The 14,250-nt window shown below is 43.7% G+C and overlaps 2 protein-coding genes across 2 annotated transcripts; both read right to left on the bottom strand.

Moving 5' to 3' along the window:
• Positions 1-7,330, bottom strand: LOC134747327 (zinc finger protein 330 homolog). Its single transcript, XM_063681963.1, has 7 exons — positions 7,092-7,330; positions 6,807-6,957; positions 4,667-4,778; positions 3,513-3,632; positions 2,502-2,663; positions 1,272-1,370; positions 1-176 (listed from the first exon to the last, which is right to left on the bottom strand). Exons 1-7 carry the CDS (start codon positions 7,229-7,231, stop codon positions 37-39), a joined length of 924 nt encoding a protein of 307 aa, XP_063538033.1. The 5' UTR covers positions 7,232-7,330; the 3' UTR covers positions 1-36.
• A 1,140-nt stretch (positions 7,331-8,470) lies between these two features.
• On the bottom strand, positions 8,471-13,930 carry LOC134747175 (uncharacterized). Its single transcript, XM_063681754.1, has one exon. It carries the CDS (start codon positions 13,928-13,930, stop codon positions 8,471-8,473), a length of 5,460 nt encoding a protein of 1,819 aa, XP_063537824.1.
• Between the last annotated feature and the right edge of the window lie 320 nt (positions 13,931-14,250).

Genomic DNA, 14,250 nt, shown 5'->3' with positions numbered 1-14,250 from the left:
TAGCATAAAATAAGTATATTTATTTATGGATTGCAGTTATGTTTTGGTCGCGGCTGCGGCTGCGGCCGCGGCCTCCTCCTCCGACTCCTCCACCTCGTCGTCGTCATCATCATCATCGTCGTCGTCGTCGTCCGACTCCGAGTCGTAGTCGTCGCCCGAGGCGCCGCCGTAGCCGCCTGGAAATGAAAAATAAACTTACATTACAGTTACAGAGTGAACAACATTTTAAACGTAAACTGTAAGTAAATGTGCCATTTTCAACCAAAAGGGTACTTATTAAATCACATTTAGAAACGGGTCTATCGCGAATTTATTTTACCTTTATTTACCGACGTTTCGACACAGGTTTCAATGGTCGTGGTCGCGGCTAACCGACGTCCCAGCAAAATGTCAAAACAGAGATTTGTGTGGCTACCCCACGAAAACCTGTGTCGAAACGTCGGTAAATAAAGGTAAAAAAAATAAATTCGCGATAGACCCGTTTCTAAATGTGATTTAATATGTGTTTAAACCGCGAAAGTTTTAAATGTTATATTGCAAAAGGGTACTTATTGTCGGTTGTCTATGGGGCATGGCACACTGCGTCCGAATCGCACGTCGCTCCGAAGTTTGAGCGAGACATCGCTATGCGCGTATTATAACGACATCCCGCTCGCGACGTGCGAATGGCGACATTTCCTTAAAGCTTCAATTTGAAATGAACCTTATTGACAACCGACAATCTGGTATATTTTGGTTTAATTATCATTTTAACGCGCGACTGAGAGCATAATATAACAATTAAAAAAACCGGCCAAGTGCGAGTCGGACTCGCGTTCCAAGGGTTCCGTACATTACACAATTTAAACAATGTATTTTTTATGTGAAAAGTGAGTGAAATGTCTTTAAAAAAACTAAGTAATTAAGTCCGACTCACGCTTGACTGCACATTTCTAATAGGTTTTCTGTCATCTATAAGGTAAAGAACTATTTTGGGCATATTTTTCAAAATTTTAGACCCAGTAGTTTTTTTGTCTTTTTTCTTAAATAAATTCTAAACTGTATATCATAAAATTATAAAACAAAATAAATATTTGAAATTCTCATAATTAGCTCTTTCATTTGATATGTAACACAATATAGTTTGAAAAACTTAATTTTTTAATTTTCTCATGTACCCGCCAAAAGTGGGCCACACGCACTCGCACACGCACATACATACGCACACGCGCGCGCACACACACACACACACACACACACACACACACACACACACACACACACACTGTTACCTGCAGCCTGGCCGTATCCCGAGTAGCCGCCGTAGCCCGCGTCGTCATCGTCATCATCCGCCGCCGCCGTGCCCTGCCGCCCGTAGCGGTGTGAGCGAGCTGCAACACAAACACACTATTATCATCATGTACCTAGTATAGCGTTGTCGCGGCATTTTGCTGCCAAGAATTCTCATAAGCACTATTAGTTTTACGAAAGCGACTGCCATCTGACCTTCCAACCCAGACGGAAGCTTGCCTTATTGCGATTACCCCAGTTTTCTCATAATGCTTTTCATCAACGAAGAGGAGCACTGTAGAAAAGCGTTGATAGCGTACGGTAGCTGATAGTACAGCGCCATGTACTGTGAAATTGAGCAACTGTAGACATGCTGAGGTCGGCGGTGAGCTGCGTGGGGTAGGGACAGTACTCACTGGACATGCTGAGGTCGGCGGTGAGCTGCGTGGGGTAGGGACAGTACTCACTGGACATGCTGAGGTCGGCGGTGAGCTGCGTGGGGTAGGGACAGTACTCACTGGACATGCTGAGGTCGGCGGTGAGCTGCGTGGGGTAGGGACAGTACTCACTGGACATGCTGAGGTCGGCGGTGAGCTGCGTGGGGTAGGGACAGTACTCACTGGACATGCTGAGGTCGGCGGTGAGCTGCGTGGGGTAGGGACAGTACTCACTGGACATGCTGAGGTCGGCGGTGAGCTGCGTGGGGTAGGGACAGTACTCACTGGACATGCTGAGGTCGGCGGTGAGCTGCGTGGGGTAGGGACAGTACTCACTGGACATGCTGAGGTCGGCGGTGAGCTGCGTGGGGTAGGGACAGTACTCACTGGACATGCTGAGGTCGGCGGTGAGCTGCGTGGGGTAGGGACAGTACTCACTGGACATGCTGAGGTCGGCGGTGAGCTGCGTGGGGTAGGGACAGTACTCACTGGACATGCTGAGGTCGGCGGTGAGCTGCGTGGGGTAGGGACAGTACTCACTGGACATGCTGAGGTCGGCGGTGAGCTGCGTGGGGTAGGGACAGTACTCACTGGACATGCTGAGGTCGGCGGTGAGCTGCGTGGGGTAGGGACAGTACTCACTGGACATGCTGAGGTCGGCGGTGAGCTGCGTGGGGTAGGGACAGTACTCACTGGACATGCTGAGGTCGGCGGTGAGCTGCGTGGGGTAGGGACAGTACTCACTGGACATGCTGAGGTCGGCGGTGAGCTGCGTGGGGTAGGGACAGTACTCACTGGACATGCTGAGGTCGGCGGTGAGCTGCGTGGGGTAGGCGCACTTGGGGCAGGGCGGGGGGCCCTTCTTGGGCGCGGCGCCGCGGCGGCGCACGTGCTCGTCGCAGAAGCAGGTCTTGCAGCGCAGGCACGAGTACTGCCCCAGCCGGTTGCACGATTGACCTGCGAACCAACACAATAACAACTAGTGCCTCTGTCTGTGAGCTGTACACCTCGCGTTAACCTTACAAAACATTCAAGTATAAATACTTAGTTCGTTACCACAGTGAATTTACAATGGTCTTAAGCGCCATAGACTCTACAATAACTATAAAAACCTGACTAGAGTACAAAAACCGGACAAGGGCGAATCGGACTCGCCCACCCAGTAGGGCATCGAGGTTTCCATGCAAATCTAACTTTTTTTACAAATCTATAGTTTTCAGATTTTTCCAGTACTTATAGTGTAAGACGTTAAAAAAAATCTACGACGACGATATTACTTTCGTTTCGGGAAGTACCCTATACATTTTGATTGCCTTGAGTGTATCGAAATACACATTTTTTGCGGCATTAAGGCTTAGAACGCACTGCGATTAATTTCTTGCGGTTTCAGTCTTTTAAGTGCCTGCGCTTATTAAGCATGCCGTACGTTACACTTTTTGCGGTTCTGAAACCGCAAAAAATAATCGCAGTATATACATTTTTTGATATTTTTATACATTTTCATTTATACTTTTAATCGTGTCGATAGATACCAGTAAATTTACTGTGACTACGAAATTTACTATGACAATAACCCTCTATACTATCTGTTCTCTTCGTTGGTATATATTATGGTTTTAATTTTACAGACAGACAGACGGACGGACAACAAAGTGATCCTATAAGGGGTCCGTTTTTTCCTTTTGAGGTACGGAACCCTAAAAATGGCCGCACGTATATTGTGCCACGAGCGATTCAGCTGTACATACAGAGCGCACCGTTTGAAACATGTTTGACTGTATCTGTATCTAGTGTACTCATACTCACACTTGTAGGTCTCTGCCTCGAGGACCTGGCAGGAGGCCTGGTGCTCGAACTGGTCGTCCTCGCACAGGAAGCCCTCGCAGAAGCAGCAGCGGAACACGCGCCCGCCGTGCTCCCACACGCCTGCAACATAATTATACTTGTTATTATTGTTTTCACACACACCTTTCACTCCACAGAGACACAACTAACCTCATCAACTGCTTGTAGCTTACTTTTGACTGGGCCCCAAAGTTACGAGATCCATCCAGGTTTTTTACGGTTAACTTTTAACCTGCCTTCAATTCATTAATTGCATGTACTGCACTAGATTTAATTATTGACCGAAGCGTAGCGAAAGGTCTACGTTTTCACTCGGAAATTTTGCTTGCTTATATTCGGATGTTCTCTTCTACAGGTCGCAATTCTCAACCGATTCTCGTGAAAGTTTGTGACCAGCTTCTATGATTAAATAGATTTTTTTTGTCGATCCGGTTTTTGGAAAATTGATTGAAGCGCGGGCTAATTTCTATTTTTTCTATTTACAAGCTTTTATTTAACCAGCCTTAAAAAAAATTGTAATTTTAATTTTCTAAATAATTGTAAACGGCGGAGCCGAACATTTATTCAGCTTGAAGCTATGCTCGCGAGCGCAAGGTCTACAGCTGACAGAGCCACTAGTATAATGTTGTGGTTTTGCAAATAATACTGTTTACTGGGATATCTAATGGAGTAAAATGATTTAAATGTTCAACTTGTTCTAAATGTAATATGTATAAACCTTGGTATAAACACAGGATGTTTGTATAAGAACATTTTAACACATTCACTGTCCCACTCTTTCATGTTAACCTTATGGGTTTGGAAATAGAGGCTTTTGCCATGAACCATATATGGGTCACGGACAGTGCAGTGACAGAATAAATAATAGTACTAATAGGTACAGAAGATTCACTCTAACAAAACGCGTCTATTACGACAGATATGACCGCCAGGTGGCGCATGCGCAACAGGCGTCCGTGTCCGTTCCGTAGCGGTGCGCGGCAACGGCAATTACTAATTACTACGGTTAGACCTCAGAACTGGGGGCGGCCGCATGTACTTGTAGTGGCGCGACGAAATCGCGGAGTGAGTCACGCCTGCCCCTGTTAAGAGAATGATGTCTTGTACATATTTACCTCGCTCACACTCAAGACAGATTGCGTCAGTCAACGGGCAGGTGCAGGCGTGGGCCGTGAGGCACTTGCGCCCGTGGCATACCCACGCCTCACAGAAGTCGCAGATTGCACCCTGAAATACGTATTCTCCATTGCAACAGTTTCTCAAGCAAAGTCCATTAAGCATTGGTAACAAGTGTTAGGGTAGGATTCTATTCTGGGTAGATAATAACACAATTTTACATAAACATTTACTTAACTTGCAATGTACGACCTATGTATGTAAATATGTTTGTACGGGTCAAATCTTCTTCTTTTGGATGAAGCTGAAAATTTGCATACGTATGTATAAGTCGGGTGACATTGCAATATTATGGTACCATCGAGCTGATTTTGACAAAAATTTATTACATAGAATAAACACAATATGCAGTAAACAAAAGTACAATAAAAATAATAATAACCCCGCGGGGCAGCTTGTGGCGAGCGAGCTGACGGTGAGTGGCAACACCGCGGGCCCGTATTCCAGAGGGCACTTTCATCTGGCCCTCGCCTCTGTGCTTGCCTTCACCGGCTTGCGACTCCACGCATGAGCGGGACCTATGCTCCAGGTTGGAATTGTAAAATGTCATAACGCCGGCGACCTGCTAAATGGAGTACCGGAATCTGGCTACCGCAGACTCACCTCTCGACAACCTCACAGCCGCTCTCAAGTGTTGCTCTGTTGTCGCACTGTGCGTGCGCCCATTGAGAAGAAGAAGAAGAAAGACATTTATTCCATAAAGTACACATACACAGGACAATACAATGAAAGAAGAAATATGTTTAAAAAAGGGAATATAAAAATAATAGCAAAAATAAAAATAAAATTATTTACACATTAAAAACATAAAAATTACACACGGGTCCAGCAATGTGTGCAGTAGGGAAGAGGCCCTCTCTCAGCATATTGTTGCAATTTGCAAGCGAGGCAAATTCCAACGCTGTTATTCTGCCAAGGCCTTAGGGGGGGCCATTGCCGGGCCCACTCAATGAGTTGGCGAGTCACCACACCACCTGTCTTTCACAATTTCGAAACTGATTGTCACGGCAGGTGTCGGCTTGTCTCCTCCCATAGCCCATTATCCAGTCCATCCAACTTACAAATCAATAGCCTATGACCTTAGTTCCCATCGCAGCACAAAAGTGCTGCACTGCAATAGTCTTTGCACCTGGCGGGGACCATCTCCGATGTATCATATTGTGCGCTCGAGGATAGTATCCGTAACGTGTATCCCTTGCTTTTAGATTCAATTGTCTTCAACGGCCTGCACGCGTACAAATATTAATAATAATTCAGCCTATATACGTCCCATTGCTTGGCACAGGCCTCCTCTCATACGCGAGAGGGCTTGGGCTATTAGTCCCCATGCTAGCCCAATGCGGATTGGGGACTTCACATACACCTTTCAATTTCTTTGCAGATGTATTATACAGGTTTCCTCACAATGTTTTCCTTCACTGAAAAGCTAGTGGTAAATATCAAATGATATTTCGTACATAAGTTTTGAAAAACTCATTGGTACGAGCCAGAATTTGAACCCGCAACCTCCGGATTTAAAGCCAACCATCATATCCACTTGGCCACCACCGCTTTAAAAGAACAAACTCTTTTATAAATACAGTACAATCTCACTAATCCGGCACTAATGCTGACACAAGAGAGCCGGATTACTGGAAGAGTCGGATAGCTGGAAGTTAGAGCAAATCTCCATGTTATTTTGATGGATGTTAGTATGTTGTAGAAATACATTTTACTAAAATACTAAATTCAAAGAAAATTCTACTTTTTTCTGGAACATAGCCATTTATAAAGAGATTGAAGTGTGATAATGTATGTAAGCGCACATAGTAAATTAGGACATAGAATGATAATTTGTACCCCAATTTTAGTGCCGGATTATCGAGATCTCACTAGACTAAAAAAAGAATTGGATGGTGGGTTCTTCATCTGACAGTTTTAAGATTAGATGACCAGTATACAGACCACCATGGTGACCTGTGACATGAACCCCGGAGTGTTGCACAACACAGTTGCCTACTTTGGCCATGCACTTGCCCTTGCCGCAATGATCCATGTAACCTTTTAACAACGTAAGGTTTAAAAGAGCAGTATACAGACCACCATAGCGAGGCCTGTCACATAGACCCCAGGGTGCCGGACAACACAGTCGCCGGCCTTGGCCATGCACTTGCCCTTGCCGCAGTGCGCGCACACCGGCAGCCGTTGTACTGCCGCACAGAAATAGCAGAACGCGCGACTCTTCTGCTTTCTGCAAAAAACTGCACATAAGCTTACGAGAAATAAAGAATTGTAAGTGATTGTTTCATCAACAAACTAGCAAAATAGAAACAACAAATGAGAGAGCAGAAGCATAAGTAACCAAAATAAAAGTATCATGCTCACTTCTGACACTTGTCGCACTCCATGGGCCCGTTACAGGGGTGCTGCGCCAGGTCGACATGGTCGCGCGCGTTTCGGATCTCTTTCTGCCGTTTCTTCTGCTTCTCCGCCTTCTTGCGCTGCCCCGTTTTCTTTTTCGGCATTGCTACTTTATTAATCGGCCTATGAAGGAGTGCCTTAAAAACTTAAAATTATAAAATTAATGAGATGTCGACGACCTCCGAGCAAAGACGGCGACGATTTATTCATTTATTGACACTTGACAGTTGAGTTGGAGTTGACATGACATGACAGCGCAAAAACAGATGGCCTACTGTCAAAAAAATCGCGTAAAACGAAGCGTGCCCGAAAAAAGAACGAACAATTTCGGTAATATATAAAGAAAAATAAGTCGTTCAATCCAAATACAATTTTTATAAAATTTTGTTTAATTTACAACATGGCAAGAGGCCCGATGGGATGTCCTTGGTTCCTTGGAGCTTGGGACGGATGTTGGTGTGGGATGCTACCTGCGTAGACACACTGGCACCGTCCCACCTCCAACGGACTAATGTAAAAGCGGGTGTAGCGGAGTTTTACTCCAAGGGGGATGTAATGATAACCTCGCTACATGGATCTCTACGAATACAAAGCACAGTATAAAATAGCTATTGCACTGACCAGGAATCAACACTCGATGGGCGCACAATTCCATCTACTCTCAATCTCATATCTCTTATTCTCTTGTTATGAATGTAACCTCAACACTCTCAGGGAGATTAGAAGGGCCCCAAGTCCCGTGGCTTGTATCAGTGGATGCACGGCACAACTGAATCTCGACAAGAGAACTCATCGTGCATCCCGCATCTCATAGGTATTACTCTTCTCAACCTCATGCGATGAGTACTGAGGTGGGAACCATGTGGTCCCCGACGAGCCTCCACAACAACCCCTACAGCTCATCCATCAGCCTCCATATGAAACCTCCAGTAACTCAAACCGATAACCTCCAGCCACCTCACTTGTTACATTCAAACTCGAGCGACACACAAAGAATAACAATTCTTTAACTCAGCTCTATCTCAAGCATATCTCAAGTCTCTCTCGTTAATTCAAGGTCACTGCAATATCTATATATCACAAAATATAGATATGTTTCGCTAACCAAGAGTCTCCTGTACCTGAATGCACTCACGACACCACGTGTTACGTACCAGCATTCAGACGACCTTTCTCAACTTGTCTCCACTCGTTCCCGCCATCTTGCTCCCACCGTCACCTATAACACTGGCCGACCTCGATCGCCAGTGTTACCAGTGAAAAGTACGCTAAGAGTGACAGATAGGATACATACCACAATAACAGACTTCGCGATCTCCGCGACACTCCCGAGGGCGAAAAAATTACATAAGTAGCGTCATTAGCTGACGCGTCCATTCGGCTATTCGTTCTCTAGCCCAAATGGCAGCGTTCCGCCTTACTCTTGTCGCCTCCTCTGGCCGTTCTTCCATAACTCTTGGCTCTCTCACTTCTGCCTCGTATGTATCAGCAGCGGGAGCTTGCTCAGTTTGCGTAGGACTACTTTCAGAATCTAACACAGAAACTTCTTTCTCGGTTACCGATTCAGTAGGGATTGTTAGCTCATCAATTTCCATCTCGGGCTCGGGTGACACTATCGTTTCTGATACTCTTATGGGTTCCATAGTTTCAACCATCTCCATGTGCTCATTTGGTGTCTCTGCCATCTCGTTTTCTTGTAATGGTAGTTGTGCATAATCTATTGGGCCGTATGTCTCAGACTCTAACGGATACAGATGGGCTATGGATCTCGTAAACTCTGTATTCCCAACTACCACTTTGGCTGCTCGGCATTCACCATCACGGCTTCGGATTAAATTTGAGATTTTACCAACCTTCCAATTGATTCTATTTTTGGAATCGTTCTTAATTTGTACAATGTCACCGACTTCAGGCGACTTCTTTGAAATCACTCGCTGTTGTTTATGAGAATGGCTGAATCTTTCCCGCAGACTCGGTAGGTACTGATTGGTGAACATCTCTTTATACTCGTTAAGAATCCTCTGACCTCTCTTCCAGCCTTCAACCAAGTCGACTTTGGTATTGGTGCCTTGTGAGGTTCCCTCACCAAGTTCTGGGTTTATTTCTAGACACTGACCTAGAGACAGAAAATCAGCTGGTCGTAGCACTCCCTCTGGGTCAGAACCTACTACAGTCAAAGGTCTTGTGTTCAATACAGCCTCAATCTCCTTTACTACTGTATGCATTTGACCGTCTGTTAATAAATGCTTATCAAGTGTGCGCTTTAAACAATGCTTTACCAGTGCAACTAATCTTTCGTAAAAGCCGCCTTGCCAGGGTGCAAGCTGCGTGATGAATTTCCACTTGATATGTTTCTCCTGGCAGTATGAATGGATTAGTACTTCACTTGTTAGCTTGAACTGTAGTGCATTGTCAGATATCAATACTTTAGGTGATCCTCTAGCCGCTACGAACCGGCGTATCGCTAGCAAGCACTCCTCAGCCGTCAAAGCCTTGACCAACTCCAAATGTACAGCACGAACTGCTAGACATGTCATAAGACAAATCCATCGTTTTTCTCTGCCAGTATTTGTTTCCACTAATACTGGACCCAGGTAGTCTAATCCAGTAAAGGTAAATGGAGAGCTATAATTAACCCTTTCACTGGGTAGTGCAGGTGGTGGTGGCAGTTTGTAAGGACCTCCAGAATACTTCTCACACTGCGAACATCTCTTCAGAGCTTTCTGTACTTGGGCTCGCCCATGAGGGATCCAATACTTTTCGCGTAATATACTTAGCGTGTGTGGGACCCCAACATGGTAGTTGTCTCTATGCGTCTTAAGTATTATCTGGGTTGTGAAGGGTGATTTCTTCGGAATCAGAATGGGATATCTTTTATCATAGGATAAATTAGCATTTGCGAATCTTCCTTTACATCTTAAGATCCCATCTTCGTCTACAAAGATACCTAAGTTCCGTGACAAACTAGTCACCTTTCCTGAAACTTCTTCTGCAAAGAATTTTTCTTGCAACTTCTTTATCTCAGTCACTGTCTCTTCACACTTTTCTTCATCTGAGGGGTTTTGCATAGAATCCAAACTTTCATGAAGTGTAGTGGCTGCAGGAATAACCTCCATATCAGAAAGGTTAAGATCATTATCTTGGTCTTCATAGCCTTTAATTGTCATCTCTGGACCATCCACCGTGTCCAGAGCCCTCCCGGCCAAGCACATTTCTTCCTTCCTCTGCTCCTTAGGCCAATCACTTTGCTCTTTTAGAAGAAAATCTGGACCATGGAGCCATAGATCCTGTTTATGATGCCACAATTCTGGTCTGGTAGCTATGTCTGCAGGGTTTTCTTTTGAGTTGACATAGCGCAGCTCTGCACCTAAGCTGTCCTTAATTTGCTTGATCTCATTGACTCGTCTCGATACAAATGGTGGAAGTAGTCTACTTGATTTGATCCAAGCTATGACAACTCGACTATCCGTCCACAAATATATCTTGCATATATTTAGGTCTATGTGGCTTTCAACATACCTCAGAAGTCTACTTCCTATCAGATACCCTAGCAATTCAAGTCTAGGAATTTTGAGATCACTTTTGTCTTCTGCTGGGGTTACTCTACATTTTGACATGAGAAAAGAAGTTGATACTTGCTTTTCAGTTATGACTCGCAGATAAACGACTGCTGCATATGCATTCATAGATGCGTCAGTGAAGCAATGTAGTTCATACTTCGTGCATTCTGACTTTGATCCACTTGCGACATGTCTTGGCAGTTCTACATTCTTAACAGCTTTTAAATTCTCAATTATGCTCCTCCATGATGTCGACAAGTGTTCAGGCAGAATCTCATCCCATTTAAACTTTCTAGTGCAAATCTCCTGGAACAAGAGTTTTCCTGGTAGCATGAGCGGTGATACAAAGCCGCATGGATCATACAGACGGGCCAGCACTCTCAAGACTCCTTTCTTTGTAATGCCTCTGTCTGTGATCTCGCTCTCAAAGGTTTCGTTATTCATTTTGAGCCGTAGAGTGTCATTTTCCAAATTCCATACCAAACCGAGGATCTTCATTTCACTTTCCTGTTTAGCTCTCTTTTGCTTGGGAATTTTGTCTACAAAATCTTTGTCATTAGACATCCAGTCTCGTATGTTCATTCCTAATTCTTTAAATGAGTTTGTTGTTTGAGCATACAAATTGAGAGCCTCTTCTCTTGATTGAACTGACGTCACTAAATTGTCTACATAACATTTATCTGCTATCACTGGAAGAAGACTTTTGTTAGTCCTTGAAATGTGATATCGAATTGTTGCCGCTAAGAGGAAAGGGCTTGATATTACTCCAAAAGGCACTCTGCAGAACCTATATTGCATGATATTGTCTTCAGTCAGTTCCTTATTCAAATCTTTGACCCAGAGAAACCTGGTTACATCCCTGTCCTCTTCTTGTAGACCAACTTGAAGAAAAGCCTTTTCAACATCGGCGGTGATAGCAATTTTCCCAATTCTAAATTTCAGTATCAATCCTGTAAGGTCTTCCAGCATGTTCGGACCTCTGTATAAGCACTCATTCAAGCTTTTCTCGTTTTTTAGCTTAGCTGAAGCATCATAGACTAGCCGACCCCTTTTACCCTTCTGTTGAACCATATGAAAGGGCAGATAGTGAACTGGATGGTCACCATGAATGGTAGGATCCACAACTTCTATTATGTTAGCTTCAAGCTGTTCCTTTAAAATTTTCTCATACTCCGTCATGACTTCCTTATTTGATCTTCGTAATACACCCTTTAATCTTCCAAAGGCAAGTCCAAAATTAGTAGGCAATTTTGGAGGATACTCTATCCACGGCCACTTGACCTGGTACCTTCCTTCACTGTATTTGACAGTCTCGTTAAAATGCTGAACGGCTTCTTCCTCACATGTAGTTTTTGGAGAATCACATATCCCGATGCTCTCAAGTGACCATAAAAATTTGACATCTATGGTACGCAGAGGAAGATCTGGTTCTGTAAAATAGTCTTGATTAATTTCATGGCACTGGCAATATGTGGCCACTGATAGAGTGTCCCCTTCCTTGTTGTCAGTAGCACTTCCTGCGAGGAACCAACCAAAATCAGAATCAACTAGGAAAGTATCATTTCCCAAATCAACACTCTTCCTGATAAATGAGAAGTATAAATCATTTCCAATCAACAAATCGATGCCTGCGCCAGTAGAAGCATCGTCCGCCAAGATGTCTATCATTGGTGACTCTACCTTAGCCATGGGTACCTCTGCGGTGATGTATGGAACTATATTCACTCTAATCAGTCTTTCAACATTACGTTTACTCACTACAGTTATTGTTGCATATGGGCAAAACATTTCTCTAGGCTTTTCTGATCCAAATGTATAAATCATCAAACAATCTTCTCCATCAGGTTTAATTCGTAATAATTTTGCTATTCTGTTTGTAATATAAGTTCGTTGACTTCCAGAATCAAGTAAAAGTCTAACGCTCAGACTTCTCCCCTCCGCTGTCCTTACTTGGGTTACTGCCGTCTGTAAGAAATTAGATGGCTTATTTAACTGTACATTGACTGAAGTCATGTTTGAAAGAACCATATCACTATCCTTACCCTTCTGCACCTTCTGTCGGCAAAGTGCTCTATTATGCATTCTAGAGCAATGTACACATTTCCTCCTTCTTGTGCACTTAGAGGCACGGTGTCCTATTTGGAAGCACACATAACACCTATCTTTCAGCTTGCCAATCCTCTCCCTATATGTGTTAAATTTGGTACAATCCTCGCTGTAATGTTCTTCATTGCAAAATATGCACATTCTCTTAGGGCGTTTCCTATTAGGTTGAGCTGAAATTGCCTCTCTCTTTTGTTGCCATTTCCTTTTCCTTACAGCTCCAATTTGCAGTGTTGCTGTTGAAGCAGGTGTACTCATCTCCGTTGTGTCATTGGATTTTACCGGAATCACAGAACTCTCCATGTTTGTAACAACTGAACTCTCCATGGCTGTTATTACGGCATCCAAAGCCTTTCGGACTGCATCAAAGGAATCATCGGTTGACATAAGCCACACTTGGTATACCACTCTTGATGGAAATTTATTAAGTACAATAACTCTAAGGTAACTAGCATCAACTTTCTCCCCTAGAGCTTCTAATACCCTCAGGTGCTTCTCTATAATGTTCAGAGTGCGCCTACAATCTTCAGGTGAATCCTTCGCTACAGGCAGATTTTGCAAAGCATCATTGTGAGCATCGATGACCTTCGTAGGTTTACCAAAGCGGCTATTGAGAATGTCTACCGCAATCGGATAGTTGAAGTTAGTAGTTTCCAGACCCTCAACTGCTTGAAGGGCTGGTCCCTCCAATGACGCTAGCAAGTATGAAAGCTTCTCAACGTTGGCAATGTCCTTACTATCAACATTAGCCGCGAATTTATCCCAAAAACTGTTCCATTTTAGGATGTCACCATTATATTTCCCTAACTCTAATTTAGGTAGACGCGTTCTATGATTGTTTTCTCCCTCATGGCAGTATAGTTTTATCGCAATTTCTAATTCGGTAAGCGTGTCCTCCGCTTTTACTTGCATATCTCGACATTCATTGCAGAAATCTTCTTTGATGTCCGTCGCGCCAGACAAATATCTATTTAAATCTGTTGTGAGCGATAACAATCTACTATTAACATTAATTTTCACAGCAATTATCCTATCCCTTGCTACGCCAGTCTCAATACTGTTAAGGGCCTCTGTGGCTCCCTTTAATGCTTCTGTTAGCCTTTCTAGGCGCAATTGTAACGTGGAAAGCAGAAAGTCCATTTTGTACGCAATGCAAGCTACCGATATACTTCATATGCTTCTAAATCTTATGTGAATCTTGCATTTTGCTTGATGCTAATCTGCAATGAAATGCGTTCACTTGAAGTAGAGTTTAAGTACCATAAAAGTTTGTCAGTTTTACATGAAATTTAACTACCAAATTACTTCATAATGGAGTCGCCTTAAAACTATTACTTACAACGGCTTATTTAGCAATCCACTTCAACACTTTTGCACTTTTTAATTAAGTAATTGCACTTCTATTCGATTGTATATTTCTAACACAAAAGTTTTCTCACAACCGGCGAAAGAAAAAACGG

This window comes from Cydia strobilella, chromosome 14 (genome assembly GCF_947568885.1).
Source record: "Cydia strobilella chromosome 14, ilCydStro3.1, whole genome shotgun sequence".
NCBI classification, from domain to species: Eukaryota; Metazoa; Arthropoda; class Insecta; order Lepidoptera; family Tortricidae; genus Cydia; species Cydia strobilella.
The sequence above is the reverse complement of the archived record's forward strand: the minus strand, read 5'-3'. Positions and strand labels throughout refer to the sequence as shown.

What these genes read in the sequence shown, in the direction of transcription:
- LOC134747327 (XM_063681963.1), bottom strand. Translation starts at nt 7,231, where the DNA reads ATGCCGAAAAAGAAAACGGGGCAGCGCAAGAAGGCGGAGAAGCAGAAG. An exon ending in CTGTCTTGAGTGTGAGCGAG is followed by an intron (nt 3,633 to 4,666) that starts GTAAATATGTAC and finishes ATTATGTTGCAG; the next exon opens with GCGTGTGGGAGCACGGCGGG. An exon ending in CGAGGCAGAGACCTACAAGT is followed by an intron (nt 2,664 to 3,512) that starts GTGAGTATGAGT and finishes GTTGGTTCGCAG; the next exon opens with GTCAATCGTGCAACCGGCTG.
- LOC134747175 (XM_063681754.1), bottom strand. Translation starts at nt 13,930, where the DNA reads ATGGACTTTCTGCTTTCCACGTTACAATTGCGCCTAGAAAGGCTAACA.